The 13,594-nt window shown below is 46.0% G+C and overlaps 1 protein-coding gene across 1 annotated transcript in view; it reads right to left on the bottom strand.

Moving 5' to 3' along the window:
- Mpp4 (MAGUK p55 scaffold protein 4) overlaps positions 1–11,376 on the bottom strand; it is a 42,447-nt gene extending 31,071 nt beyond the window's left edge. The window contains exons 1-6 of the mRNA XM_042260320.2: positions 11,289–11,376; positions 9,743–9,864; positions 6,571–6,648; positions 2,978–3,058; positions 1,818–1,949; positions 1,088–1,169 (exon numbers count right to left, since the gene is read on the bottom strand). Of these exons, the coding sequence (XP_042116254.1) occupies positions 1,088–1,169; positions 1,818–1,949; positions 2,978–3,058; positions 6,571–6,648; positions 9,743–9,864; positions 11,289–11,364 (571 nt within the window). The 5' untranslated portion in view covers positions 11,365–11,376. The remainder of the gene's footprint in view (positions 1–1,087; positions 1,170–1,817; positions 1,950–2,977; positions 3,059–6,570; positions 6,649–9,742; positions 9,865–11,288) is intronic.
- Positions 11,377–13,594: the final 2,218 nt, after the last annotated feature.

Here is a 13,594-nt window from a genome sequence, read left to right as displayed (position 1 = left end):
CATATAAACATACCATACACAAACATACAGAGACACATAAACACACATAAACATAAACACATACATACATAAACATGCATACATAGACACACATACACACATAAACAAACATATATAAACATACACAAACATATACACACATATAAACAAACATACACAAACATATACACATGTATATATAAATACACACATACACACACACACACACACACATAAACTGCTACGAGTCACAGGAATATGAAACAGAGATTCAGCTGTATATGGTAAAGATATACCTGGAAGAATCAAGGGATTCTTCTGGAGGAAAAAGCCAAATCTCAGGGAGTATTTAGAGTTATTCGGCTTTTAGTATATCAGCTGTTTCCTGCCCTGAATTTCTTGTGCGCTCTCATAATTTCCCCAAGAACTTATAACAGTGTGGATGGATCATGCCTTGGGCATAAACACTCAAAGTACTTGGATAAGGTCACATAGACAAGGCCTTCTGCCTCCAGGCTCCAGGCTCCCTGTTCCCTTTTTAGCATTTGCATTAGATGTCTGCCTTCTGCAAATATCCTTTTAAGCTACATCCAAAGGTAGGGCCAGCTCCAGACAAGCATCCAAGGACAAGGGACAGACAGAACAGCTGGTCAGACCACCCGCTAGGCCCCTGAGGCCCCGGGTTAAGGTAAACACCCTTATGGAGACACAGCCTGTCTCCTAGGTGCGTAGTTTTGCTTCTGGTGCAAATCAAGCTCAGATCTCCCCTCCTCTCCAGCCCTAGAGCAAATTCTTAGAACAAAAAGGTTTTCTTCACACCAGGTAAGGCCCGGTTCTTCCATCTGTGAAATATCATGATCATGCTTGCATTGTTCCGTTGCCTTGAGGATGATAAAAAGAATGCATTCCCACAGAGCCTAGCATGTAGGGGCGCTCTGAACCAGGGGGGCTGGAGTCCCCTGGAACGTTTGTCCCTGTTTTTTTACTAGCCAAGCAAAGGAGCATCTGAAGGCCCTGACCTAAGAGCACAAAGAGACGTCTTGCTTCTGAAAAAGCCACAGAATCCAGTGTTCCTGGGTCTGGCTTACACCATGCCACCCCAGCTTACCGCTCCTCTCCACCAGGCCGCCATGGATGACCCTGGCCACCAGGATATCCCCTGTTATCTCATGGCGCTTGATGGTGGCTCCCTAAAGAGAGAACACAATAGGTTCTGGGCTTACTAACACGACCATTTTTCTGGTAGCTTCAGTTAGCACAGCTCTTGTCTTTCAGACTATGATTTTCTTACTAACCAGAAGGGGCCCCCAGTCACCCTGTGGCCATCAGCCACATCATGCCATCAAAAAGGAAGGGCCATCAGACCTTGGCCTCATAAGGCCTCCATATAATATATAGAAATAGAATATTTAGAGTCTTCCTAAAATAAAGTGTCCTTGATTATAATCTAATAGAAGGAAGCACTCTTAGAGAATCAATTAATGTCTTACCCACTTCCTATTAGTAAAAGAGAAAGATGTAGGCCAGTGCATTAGAATTGAGTAAAATATATGAAAGACAAATAAAATATATAATACAGATGTCTTTTCACCAAAAAGTTTATATTATATCTTGTCTTCTCATGAAAGAAAAAATACTTAACAGAAACCTTTTGGTCATGAAAACATTATGTCCAGCAGAGCATTTGAACCACAGGAAAAAGTACACGGGCTATCATGTCGTTATTTCCACTCTGTGTGTGACTGAGACAAAACCACCAGTCAAGTAACCATTAGATACAACTTAGATCACAAGGAGCCCTGGCATAACCCTAAAGAAGAAATAAATGATTTCCTTACCAGGGGCTGCTGGTTTTTCACCAAACACACGATCCTCATGGCTTCTTCGCTGTCGGGGATGTCATCCGGCAGCGGGGGTAGAAAAGGTTCAAAATCTTTCTGAGCTACCGTATCATGGGCACTGAGCAGAGCCTGGGAACAGAAAGAGAAGGGTGAGTAACGTCACACGTGGCACACACGCCCCTGAAAGACGGTGACTTGATACTATATGACACCCAACCACACACACCACGCCTACATGTCAGGCACAATCCTAAGCAAATTCAGTCACAGTCACCTTATGAGATAGGTGTGTATTTATTGCTCCCTGATTATGGACAAGGGGTCCGGGAATACAGAGGTTAAAAAGTGTACAGAAGCCAGGCGGTGGTGGCGCACGCCTTTAATCCCAGCACTCGGGAGGCAGAGCCAGGCGGATCTCTGTGAGTTTGAGGCCAGCCTAGGCTACCAAGTGAGCTCCAGGAAAGGCGCAAAGCTACACAGAGAAACCTTGTCTCGAAAAACCAAAATAAATAAATAAATAAAATAAAAAAAAATAAAAAGTGTACAGAAATCTCTTTCAGGGGCTGGAGAGATGGATCAGAGGTTAAGAGGTTAATAAAGAGCTTGCTCTCTTTCAGTGGACCTGGGTTCTGTTCCCAGCACCCACATCAGGCAGTTTACAATTGTCTGTGATTCCAGTTCCAGGGGATCTGATGCCCCCTTCTGGTCTCTGCAGGCATCTGCACACATGTGGTGCACATAAACTCATAAAGGTACATATACATATATACAAGTAAATGTACATCCCAAATAATTTCATACATTGTATTCAAAAGTCAAAATCTTCCCAACATGGAGAGAAAGGATAGCGATTTTTTTCTGTGTAACCAGGAGCTGCCCTGGATGACTGCCCAGAATTTTAGAGGCATAGTATCTTTTTGGGAGAACAAGACACCCCGGAAAGTTCTGAGTGTCTCCTCATACATGTGAGAGAGCATTGGCTCAGTGATTAGTCAATCACATGTGAGCCCCACATCTTCAAGTATAATCGGTTTGTCATTCATGTACAGAAACAGAATATATGTTCAGAGACAATGTTTTATATCCTTTGTATTTACTCTTCCCATCTCTGTCACATGGCAGATGGGCAAACTTTGTCCATTTTGGCAAATGCTTACCTTGCAGTGTGGAGCCTGGAGGACCTGCCTCAGCTCTTGGATCTCAGGAGAACTGGAGGCTTTGGGTAACAGCTCCAAGACCTGATTCATGATGGAAAAAGATACAGCATAAAGTGTTTTTAAGCCAGGTGCCTTATGGCTGTAATCCTAGAACTTGAGAGACCAGGTCACGAGGGTGACCAAAATTCTGAAACTAGCTTAGCTCCAAAGTGAGTCACAGACCACCCTGGCCTACAGGTGAGACCCTGTTTCCAAAAAGCAAAATGAAATGAAATCAAATACTTAAAATCTTCATCACCTGGGGCTGGAGAGATGGCTTAGGGGTTTTGAGAGATCTTTTAGAGGACCCAAGTCTGGTTCCCAGCACCCGTTCAGATGGGTTACAACTGCCCATAACTCCAGCTGGCCTCTGAGGGCACCCCACACATGTACTAAACACTTACACAGACATATACACATTCATAACAACAATCTTTATCACCTAGTCAACTTCACACAGGCTGAAAAGTAGATGTACTAATATGATGTTGACCTAAGAGACATTGTTACTGAAGCCTTCTGTCTCCAGAGACAGGGCCTAGTGTCTTTCCTTAGCTGTTAGACTTTACCATAGCAGACAGAAGCCAAGACTCAAGGTAGATTAAACCCGTGGTAGCCTAAGTAGCAAGGCCTTTTCCTCTGGTATTGCTAAAATGGCTTTTTATTAATGCAGTACATTACAGGCAGGTGAAGCTGAGCTACAGGGGAGCCGAGAATTCAGGCCACTCAGTCTCATGAGAAGCTCCATTCTTTGAGTAGAAAATGGGAATGATGATTTTTATTTTAAAGTACATCATTTTATCAGCAATTTCGATACTTGCTGCAAATGTGAAATGACTTAGAACAAACTGTAGACCTGCTTTCAGAGGACACGGTATTGCTATGGAATGTCTTTCTGTATGCTGTGATGTTGTTGTTCTGATTGGTTGATAAATAAAGTTGCATTGGCCTATGGCAAGGCAGGATAAGGCTAGGCAGGACATTCAAACTAAAGACAAGACAAAGAAGGGTGGAGACAGGGGAGACTCCAGCCCGCCACCAAAGGAGCAACAAGATGCCAGCAAACTAGTAACATCACAGCCACATGGCAACATATATATTAATAGAAATGGGTTGGGTTATAAGAGCTAGCTAGCAAGAAGCCTGGCCCACAGGCTATACAGTTTGTAAGTAATAATAAGCCTCTGTGTGTTTACTTGGGCCCAAGGGGTTGTGGGACCGGGTGGGACACAGGAAAACTTACAACTACAGGTCATTGAAGCTTTATTTATCAACCAATCAGAACAACATGTATTCACAGTATACAGAAAGACATCCCACAGCACAGCATTTTTCAAAGTATGAATCCCCAGCAACACACATCACTGCACATGGCCAAATAAAGCATGCAGGTCCCAGGCTTCACACCTGTCCACGGGGGTTAGAGTGAGTAAGATGCCGTGTGTGCGTTACCCTGCAGACAACTGGGGAGAGTCTGAACTGCTGATTGCTGAAATGGAGGGCACAGTCTCTTCCTTTTTTTCTCACCCCCTCCCCCTCTCTTTGACTCCTTCTATGGTTTTGAACACATTTTATGTAACGGACACTGTTTGAATAGTTAACAGGCAGACAGAAATTCTCACTCTCTTGGAGTTCACATCCCGGTGGGGGAGGCATAGGCAATAAATACAACAGAAATGAATGTTTTTGTCTGATATAAAGAGTTAAGAGGAAAAACAAACCAGGGACGTTGGCCAGGGAGTTCCAGGAAGGAGTCCAATTTTAGATGAGTGGCCAGGAAAACTTTTCCTGGAATGTGGCCTTTGACCGATGGAATAGGAAGGTCATGAGGACTCATGAGCAAGGACATGAGTGGCTGAAGGACAGGCCAGGGCAGAAAGGATGCAACAGGAGCTTGTCGATCATGAGGCCAACATGGTTGGAGCAGAGAGCGCAGGTGGAGGAAATAAGTATGAAATAAAGCCACCAGAGAGGCTCAGTCATGTACAAGTGTGTTGGGATCTTGGTTTTTTTTTTTGTTTTTGTTTTTGTTTTTTCAGAGTTGGGGGGTCATAAGGGGGACTGGGGCAGAGAAACAACTGGTCTGGCTTGCGTCTAAGGCTTCTCTGTTGGAAGCAGACATTGGGGAGTAAAGGTGGGGCTGGAGGAGCCGGTAGAGGGAACACCCAGTTATTTGTAAGGGTGTCAATGGCTTCTACTGAATTACGTTAGGTGGCACAGGATGGGTGTGCTGTGGAATGCTATTGTAAGGCGTGTGACTTTTGTTTATGTTGTATTTGTTTAACTCTGTGAAGCTGTGATACTGTGCCTGTCTAAAATACCTGATGGTCTAATAAAGAGCTGACCGGCCAATAGCAAGGCAGGAGAAGGAACAGGTAGGGCTGGCAGGCAGAGAGGATAAACAGAAGAACAAATCTGGGAGGAAAAAAAGGAGAGAAGAGGTAGCCAGAAGAGGACTCCAGGGGCCAGCCACCCAGCTACACAGCCAGCTACAGAGTAAGAGTAAGATTTACAGAAGTAGGAGAACAGGAAAATCCCAGAGGCTAAAGGTAGATGGGATAATTTAAAGTTAAGGAAGGCTGGCTAGAAACTAAGCCAAGCTAAGGCTAGGCATTCATAAATAAGAATAAGTCTCCATGTGTGATTTATTTGGGAGCTGAGTGGCGGGGCCCCCAAAAGAGTTAAAAAAAAAAAAACAAACCAAAAACCAAAAAACCACTGGTGAGATCCAGATCCAGATGCGTCTGGAAGTGGAGCTGACAAGGTTTGCCACATGACTGGTGAGATCTGAGAGAAAGAACAGACTCCCAGATTACAACAAGATTCCGGCCTGACAATAGTACTGCAGTGACAGAGACAGGAAAAGCTGTGATTGGGGTGAGTCGAAGGGGACATGTGAGGACATGCTAACTTAGACGTGTGCATCCAACTTCGAGGAAGACGGGCAGGAGGAAGTTGGGTAGCGAAGACAGGAATCCAAACAAGATCCAGATCCATGTTGGAGATAGAAACTGGAGAATCATTACCACAATGTCACCTTGTACACATAGGGCCAAGTGAATGTGAAGGACAGGGCAAAGGCAGAGATGGTCATGTGCTAAAAATGTACATGCGGCCGGGCGGTGGTGGCGCACGCCTTTAATCCCAGCACTCGGGAGGCAGAGCCAGGCAGATCTCTGTGAGTTCGAGGCCAGCCTGGGCTACCAAGTGAGTCCCAGGAAAGGCACAAAGCTACACAGAGAAACCCTGTCTCGAAAAATCAAAAAAAAAAAAAAAAAAAAACCTACAGGATTCATAAAAATGTACATGCGTGTGTGCATGAATGCGTGTGTGTGTGTGTGTGTGTGTGTGTGTGTGTGTGTGTGTGTATGCATGCATGTGTGTTAGTTTTGAAAGACAATTTTCTGCTTTATATTAAATTTAATTAAGGACATTTATTAAAGTGCATAGTCATTGACCAAGTTCTCCCAACAGAAACCTCCATTTAAACAAACACTCCAGGTCACAGGACATCATCAGAGGCTCTATGGGCCTTCTGGGCAGAGCCATCTTACCTCACAGGATAGGATCTGTGCATGGGTTGTAGCAGGAAGGAGCTTCTTTTCTTTAAACTTCTGGAGGCAGTCATAGACCTGCAGAAGGGCACAAGTGTGAGAATGATATGGAAGATGTGACCGGTCACATTTTAGAGAAAAGGGTCTCAAAGGAAGAAACAGCCAAGGTGGCTGTACCGCTGACACCTGAGCAAGCGACACCGTGTGACTCCAGCGGCTGAGTGGAGGTCCCAGTGCCTCAGTGACATCACTCCTGGCTGCTACCTGGAGACTGGTAGCCCCAGGGAAATTTCATTAATAAAAAGTATACAAATGTTTCCCTTGTTTAGGTGAGGAAGGTAAAGAGAAGGTTTCTGATGCTGATGCCAACAGGGATCTATAGACAATGCACACAGGGGCTTCTCAAGGGAGGGTCTATGGGGTAGAGACCCCTTAGGACCTCTGTGCTGGGCAGATGGGCAGGGTATGCATTGTGTGGCTCTCGGCCCACCAAGGGTCCAGGATAAGAAGTCAGACCTTTGGAATGTGCTCAAAGCTGTTCAGTTCTCTTTCCTCAGGCAATCCTCCAGTGCAAATTCCAGCTTCATCTCTCCTGATCCTTGGGGATTCTTTTCCATACTGGACGAGAAATCAGGGTGGGTAAGCAAAGCTCGCCTTGGCTTCACAGTGCTGCCCTTCATCTTATTCTGGGAATCAAATTCATCTTACAGATGGAGAAAGGAGTTTCAGGAGGCACCTTAGCCTTTCCATCTCTATCTGGGATGAGCAAGCTTCCTGCAGTACTGCAGGGTTGGTACTCAAGTGTGTTCCTGGTAGGGGTCAAGTGCTAGCTAGGTATGGTCTACATACTGAGTTCCAGGCCAGCCAAGACTAAACTGTGAGACCTGGGACCAAGGGATTTAAAACAAGTGATGTGCATCTTTGGTCATACAGAGGATGTTACCACTTCCATTCTAAAGACGATAACATGAGCATGCACTATAAGGCTGACCATATTTCATGCTTAATTAGATAATCCATATCCCCAAAAATAACTTCAAAAGGATCTTTTTTTAAGAACACCTGTTTAGAACATCTACTCTGTAAGGTGCACAAATTTTTAATCAAATCTTAGAAGATTCTATCAGGGTAAGGAAATGTTAAGAGTTCCAACCAGATCCATGGATGTTTTAGTTCCTGGTTTTAACAAAGGAGAAATGATGTTTTGTTTTGTTTCTTGAGACAGGGTTTTAGTATGCATTCCTTACCACCTGAAACTTACTCTGTAGGTAAGGCTGCCTCACAGAGACCCACCTGCCTCTGCCTCCCAAGTGCTGGGACTAAAGGCGTGCGCCACTACATCTAAGCAGAAGTGGCTTTTGTAAAAAGCATTATTTGTCTGGAGTTGGCCTTAAGGACAAAAGACTGTGGGGAGCTACTGGTGGCTATTGTGGTAATTATATTGTGATCTTAGGGGCCTCTGAAAAAATAAGTTGGGGACAGTAAAGAAAGGATCAGACATAGTTTTGCATTCCCAAATGCTTCCAAAGCTAACAGGGATGTGTCTATATATATGTTTCTCTGTCTCTGTCTCTGTCTCCTTGTGTGTGTGTGTGTCTGTCTGTCTGTCTGTCTGTCTCTTTCTCTCTGTATCTCCCCACCCCAACTTTTTTTGAGATAGGGTCTCATTGATTCCAGGCTGGCTTCAGATTGACTTTTAGCCATGAATGACCTTGAACTTCTGATTACTCTGCCTCTATTCCTGAGTTCTGGGATTACAGGTGTGCACCATCTTGCCTGGTGTAGTAGTTTGAAAGAGAATGGCTCCCATGGGCTCATAGGTTGAATGTTTTAGTCACCAGGGAGTGGCACTGTTTGGAAAGGAATAGGTGTGGCCTTGTTGGAGGAGGTGTGGCCTTGCTGGAGGAGGTGTGGCCTTGCTGGAGGAGGTGTGGCCTTGCTGGAGGAGGTGTGGCCTTGTTGGAGGAGGTGTGGCCTTGTTGGAGGAGGTGTGGCTTTGCTGGAGGAGGTGTGGCCTTGCTGGAGGAGGTGTGCTACTGGGGTGGGCGTTGGGGTTTCCAAAGCCTGCGCCAGGCCCAGTGTCTCTCCCTCTCTCTCTGTTGGCCGCCCATGGCTCAGAATATAAAGCTCTCGGCTCTGGTTCTAGTGAAGTGCCCATCTGCTTCCTGTCATGATGATCATGGACTAACCCTCTAAAACTGTAAGCAACCCCCAGTTGCTTGCGTAAGAAGGTGGAGAAGGTGACAGTCTCCAACAGGCATGCGTCCTCACTCGGCTGCATTATGACGAGCACCTGTAGCTGGACAGCGCCTGCAGGGCAGTTCACGAAGGCCCCGGCACTAGGAGACAACTCCATCAGGGGCTACATCATGGTCGAAAGGCACTTGGAAATCAACCCTGCCCACCCAATCGTGGAGATCCTGCAGCAGCTGACTGGGACTGGCAAAAGCAGGGCTGTCAAGGACCCTGTGGCACTGCTGTTAAAAGCTTTGCTTCTCCTTTCCGGCTTCTCACATGTGGATCCCCGGAAGAACTCCAACTATGATCACAACTGGCCTGGGCACTGATGAAGACAAGCATCAGTGGGGGAGTCCAGCATCACTGTCCCTGATGCCACCTCCTGATGAAGACAAGCATCAGTGGAGGTGTCCAGCATCACTGTCCTTGATGCATCAGTGGAGGCATCCAGCATCACTGTCTCTGATGCCGCCTCCTGATGAAGACAAGCATCAGTGGAGGTGTCCAGCATCACTGTCCCTGATGCTGGCCTCCTGCATGAGGGTGCTGAGAACGCATCTCACATGGAAGCAGTTTATATCGAGTTCCCCCTGGGAAGCTTGCGACCTTTGTACTGTTTTAGCCCCTGGCTCCTCCAGCAGCGAGACTGGCCTTCATCCACCTGGCTCTCTACTGACTTCTTCTTTCCCATACTTGTTTCTTAAACCAGGAAAATTCTCCCCTCAAGCTGACAGCAAGGTTGTGTGCTGGGGTTTTATGGAGACTTTTGTTGTTGTTATTTTTTGTTTTTGTTCTGAAATTAAAAGTATGCAAAACAAAGAAGATGCAGCAAATCAACAAGCCAACATCTTCGGCATGCTTTGACAGCAACTTGAAGGGTCCAAGCAAGACACTGGCTTTTGCCAGCCAAGGATCAAAGGCTTGGCGCACTCACCTTCAGCAGAGCCTGCAGCCACGGGGAACGGAGGAGGTCATATAAGAGACACACGCCGTTCACATCTCGGCTGTAGAAAAGGCTCAGCTCCTGCAGCAGCAGTCTCAGGATTCCGGAGAGGCCTAGGAAAGGAGGACAGAGGTCAGCTGGTGGGGTGGGGGGGGGCACAAGGAGGGGTGGGAAGGGGTGACCAACGCTGCTTGGAATGCCAGGCTTGCCAGACACTGTATGAGTGGGGCAACGCTGGATTTAAGGCCTCAGGGTGGCTCCAAGCCCTGGCCCATCATTTCTGCTATGCCTTTCAGAAGACCATGTGATTGTGGGAAAAAGTTCCTTTTGGCAAACTGCAAATCAGCTAGCTTTCTCGCGGGGCTGAGACTAACAGTAGGTGAATGATGGTGATGTGCGGACATGGGATACCGTGAGGATGATGCCACCACCTCCCCTCTTCCGCCTTGCCACGCAGGAATTTATCCCTAAACCATCCAGTTGTTTTCTGGGCCTTCTTTCTCTAAGCCAGACACAGTTGGCTATTTGTACCCTTTTTGAAAATACTTATTGAGAGTGTTCCCGAAAACCTCTCCCGCTGGACTTTGAAGTTTTAAAATTACATTGAGTTCTTTATTTACTTGTGTGGGGCTGGGGGCATGCAGGCCACAGCATTTGTGTGGAAGCCGGAGGATGCTTTGTAGGAGTCAGGTCTCTCTTTAGACCATGTGGGTCCCAGGGGTGGAACTGATGTTGTCAACCCTGGTGGCAAGTATCTCTACCCACTGGGCCATCTGAATGGCCCTCCTGTTACATTTTTTTCAGATTTATTTATTTATTTATTTGTTGTTTGTTTGTTTATTGTGTGCATATGCAAATGCATCTGTGGGGGGTCAGAGGGCAATTTGAGGGGCTTGGTTGTCTCCTTCTAACTCAGGTCACCAGCCCTGATGACAAGCACCCTCCTCACTCACTACCCCCAGACTTCCAATTATAAATTTCAACATTCTACCGAGCAAAAGAACTACATACATAGTAAGTCCTCAGTTGTTTGTTTGTTTGTTTTCATTACAAAAACAAAAATTGGCCGGGCAGTTGGAAGCGTATGCTTTTAATCCCAGCACTCGGGAGGCAGAGCCAGGCAGATCTCTATGAGTTCGAGGCCAGCCTGGTCTACAGAGCGAGATCCAGGACAGCCACCAAAACTGCACAGAGAAATCCTGCCTCAAAAAACAAAAAAACAAAAACAAAAACAAAACAAAACAAACAAACAAAACAAAACAAAAATCTTTCAAGTGTTACTCTGGATGTGAACAAGGTACGCAGTTCTGAGTTTCATATAGACAGTGCGGCCTGTGGGGCTCTGACTCTCCCAGGGCAATTGTCTTTTTTGTACTGACAGCTGCTGTCAGAATCACTGGCATGAGTGCCAGTGGGCACAGGTGTAGAATAAGCCTCTGGAAATGACCACAGCAGGTGTCTCTGTGTACTTGATCCCAAAGGCAGACAGTACGGTAAGTCTTCTCTGACCTCGGAAAGGAACTCTGGTAACACATACCGTTCTCAGGACTGGGCGATGCGGAGAGTGTCCCGTCCTCGTCCGTCAGCTCTGCTCCTCTGTCGGACTGTTTCATCCTCCCTGCTGGCACACTTGGAAAGGGAAGTCAGAGACAGGAAGCAGACTGACAAACGGCAGCATGCCGTCACTCGGCCACACCAGCCACACAACGCTCAGCGTACTGGAGTACATTTTCAGCAACAGTTATTCTGTATGCCAAGTACTAAGTCACACATACTGGGGTATACATCAAATACAACATAGCCTTGTCCTGTGACACTTCCTCTCCAAATCAGCTGCTACTAACTGTGTGAAAGAGAAAACTATTATTCCATAAACACTTCCCCACTCCATTGTTTTTCTAAAATTAATTCTTTTATATCATGTTTACACACACACACACACACACACACACACACACACACACACACACACACACACACACAGACTCATATGCATGTGACTCAGCTCCGGTTTAGAGGTCAGAGGATAACTTGCAGGAGTCAGTTCTCTTCCTCCTTCATGTGGGTTGTAGGGATAGATCTCAGGTTGTTAACCTTGCTTGTATGTACTGAGTCATCTCACAATCCTATCATCTTTTCCAATAACTGCCAAGTCATAGTCTATCTACTTGCTTTCCTGGGTGAATTACCCATTGTTGAGAGCTCAGAGGGTCTCCCTGGCCCGAATGCACACTGATGCCCCATTCTGTATATTGCACTTTGCATTCTTCATAGATCTCACTGCACAATTCCTGTTAGAAGACTGGACTGCGTTATGTGAAACAGACTACTGTCCTGGCATACACAGTCTTAATCTAGAGACAACGTAACAGCGACCTGGCTCCCCAGGCCCCCTGATAGCCTTCCTGGTTCACCCTATAACCTGTCTAAAACCTAGACAACAGTGCCCCGTAGGTTTTGCGTTATATCTTAGCCCTATCAGTTTCAGTACACATCTTTAACAACCAGTTTGAACAGCTTAATTTAATGTACTTCCAACAGCATTGCTTTAGATCTATTTACTCTCACAAAATAGAGATCCAAAATAACAGCGGCCTAGAAGTTTCTGCGTTCCTTATTTGACAGTTCAGAAGCAGAGACAATCCAGACTTGGTAGGTCAGCCTCAGTCCATAAAGTATTGAGGTAATGGGGTCCTGCCAGCTCACCGTCCCAACCCCGGGATGCATACAGCACACATCTATCTGCTCCAAGATGGCGGCATGATTTCCAGCCGTCACCTCTACATTTCAGCCAGCAGGATGACGAAAGGGTTAAGAAAAGAAGGGCAAAGGGGAGATGGGGTCTTCAGGAATGTTTTAGAAGTAGTTCTACATGATAAACAATCACTGTAGTGGTTTGAAAGGAAACGGCCCCCAGAGGGAGTGGCACTGTTAGGAAGTGTGGCCTTGTTGGAGGAAGTGTGTCACTGTGGGGGCGGGCTTTGACATCTCTTTTGCTTAAGTGTCTCTCAGTGTTACAGACCACCTCCGGTTGCCTGCAAGATATAGAACTCTCAGCTCCTCTCCAGCACCATGTCTGCCTGCATGCTGCCATGCTCCCCGCCATGATGATAATGGACTAAACCTCTGAACTGTGAGCCACCATAATTAAATGTTTTCATTCGTAAGAGTTGCCATGGTCATGATGTCTCTTCACAGCAATAGAAACCTTAACTAAAACAATTCACTGCGCCTGCAGAACCTGCAAGTGTCTCATTGGACTCTCGTGTCCCTGGAGAAACCAACCCAAACCAAGCCTAGAATGATGCGAACTTAGAACACAATTTCCTTCATAAACACAAAATAATTGGCAATTTTGAAACACACAGAATTTGGGCAAATGCTACCACCACGATTGGAGAATTAATTTAATTCATTGCACATTAAATCTGACCAAATAGTCCACCCAATCAGAAAATCATTTCGCCAACGGTAATCCTGCTTGTGACTTAGGAAATCACTACAACACTTTGCAGTGATTGTATCTGTATCTGCATTCCAGGTTGCTACATCCTTTCTGGGTTTTGTGTAGTTTCAACTGTGTTTAAGGTGATGTCCACATCCACACATTGAAATACACGCCTTATGATCAGCTATTTCGGTTTTTCTTGTTGTTGTTTTGGTTTTTGTTGCTGTTGTTGGTTGGTTTCTTTTGTTTTGAAGCAGTGTCTCATATAGCCCAGGCTGACCTCAAACTCGCTATGTAGCCAAGGATAAACAAATGATCCTCCTGCCTCCACCTCCCGAGTGCTGTGTGTGTGACCACATCTGGCTCATGCGGTGCTGGGGGCTGAACCCTAGACT

The sequence above is a fragment of the Peromyscus maniculatus genome, chromosome 13 (assembly GCF_049852395.1).
Source record: "Peromyscus maniculatus bairdii isolate BWxNUB_F1_BW_parent chromosome 13, HU_Pman_BW_mat_3.1, whole genome shotgun sequence".
NCBI classification, from domain to species: domain Eukaryota; kingdom Metazoa; phylum Chordata; class Mammalia; order Rodentia; family Cricetidae; genus Peromyscus; species Peromyscus maniculatus.
Note: the sequence above shows the minus strand (reverse complement) of the source record. Positions and strands in the feature narration are given on the sequence as shown.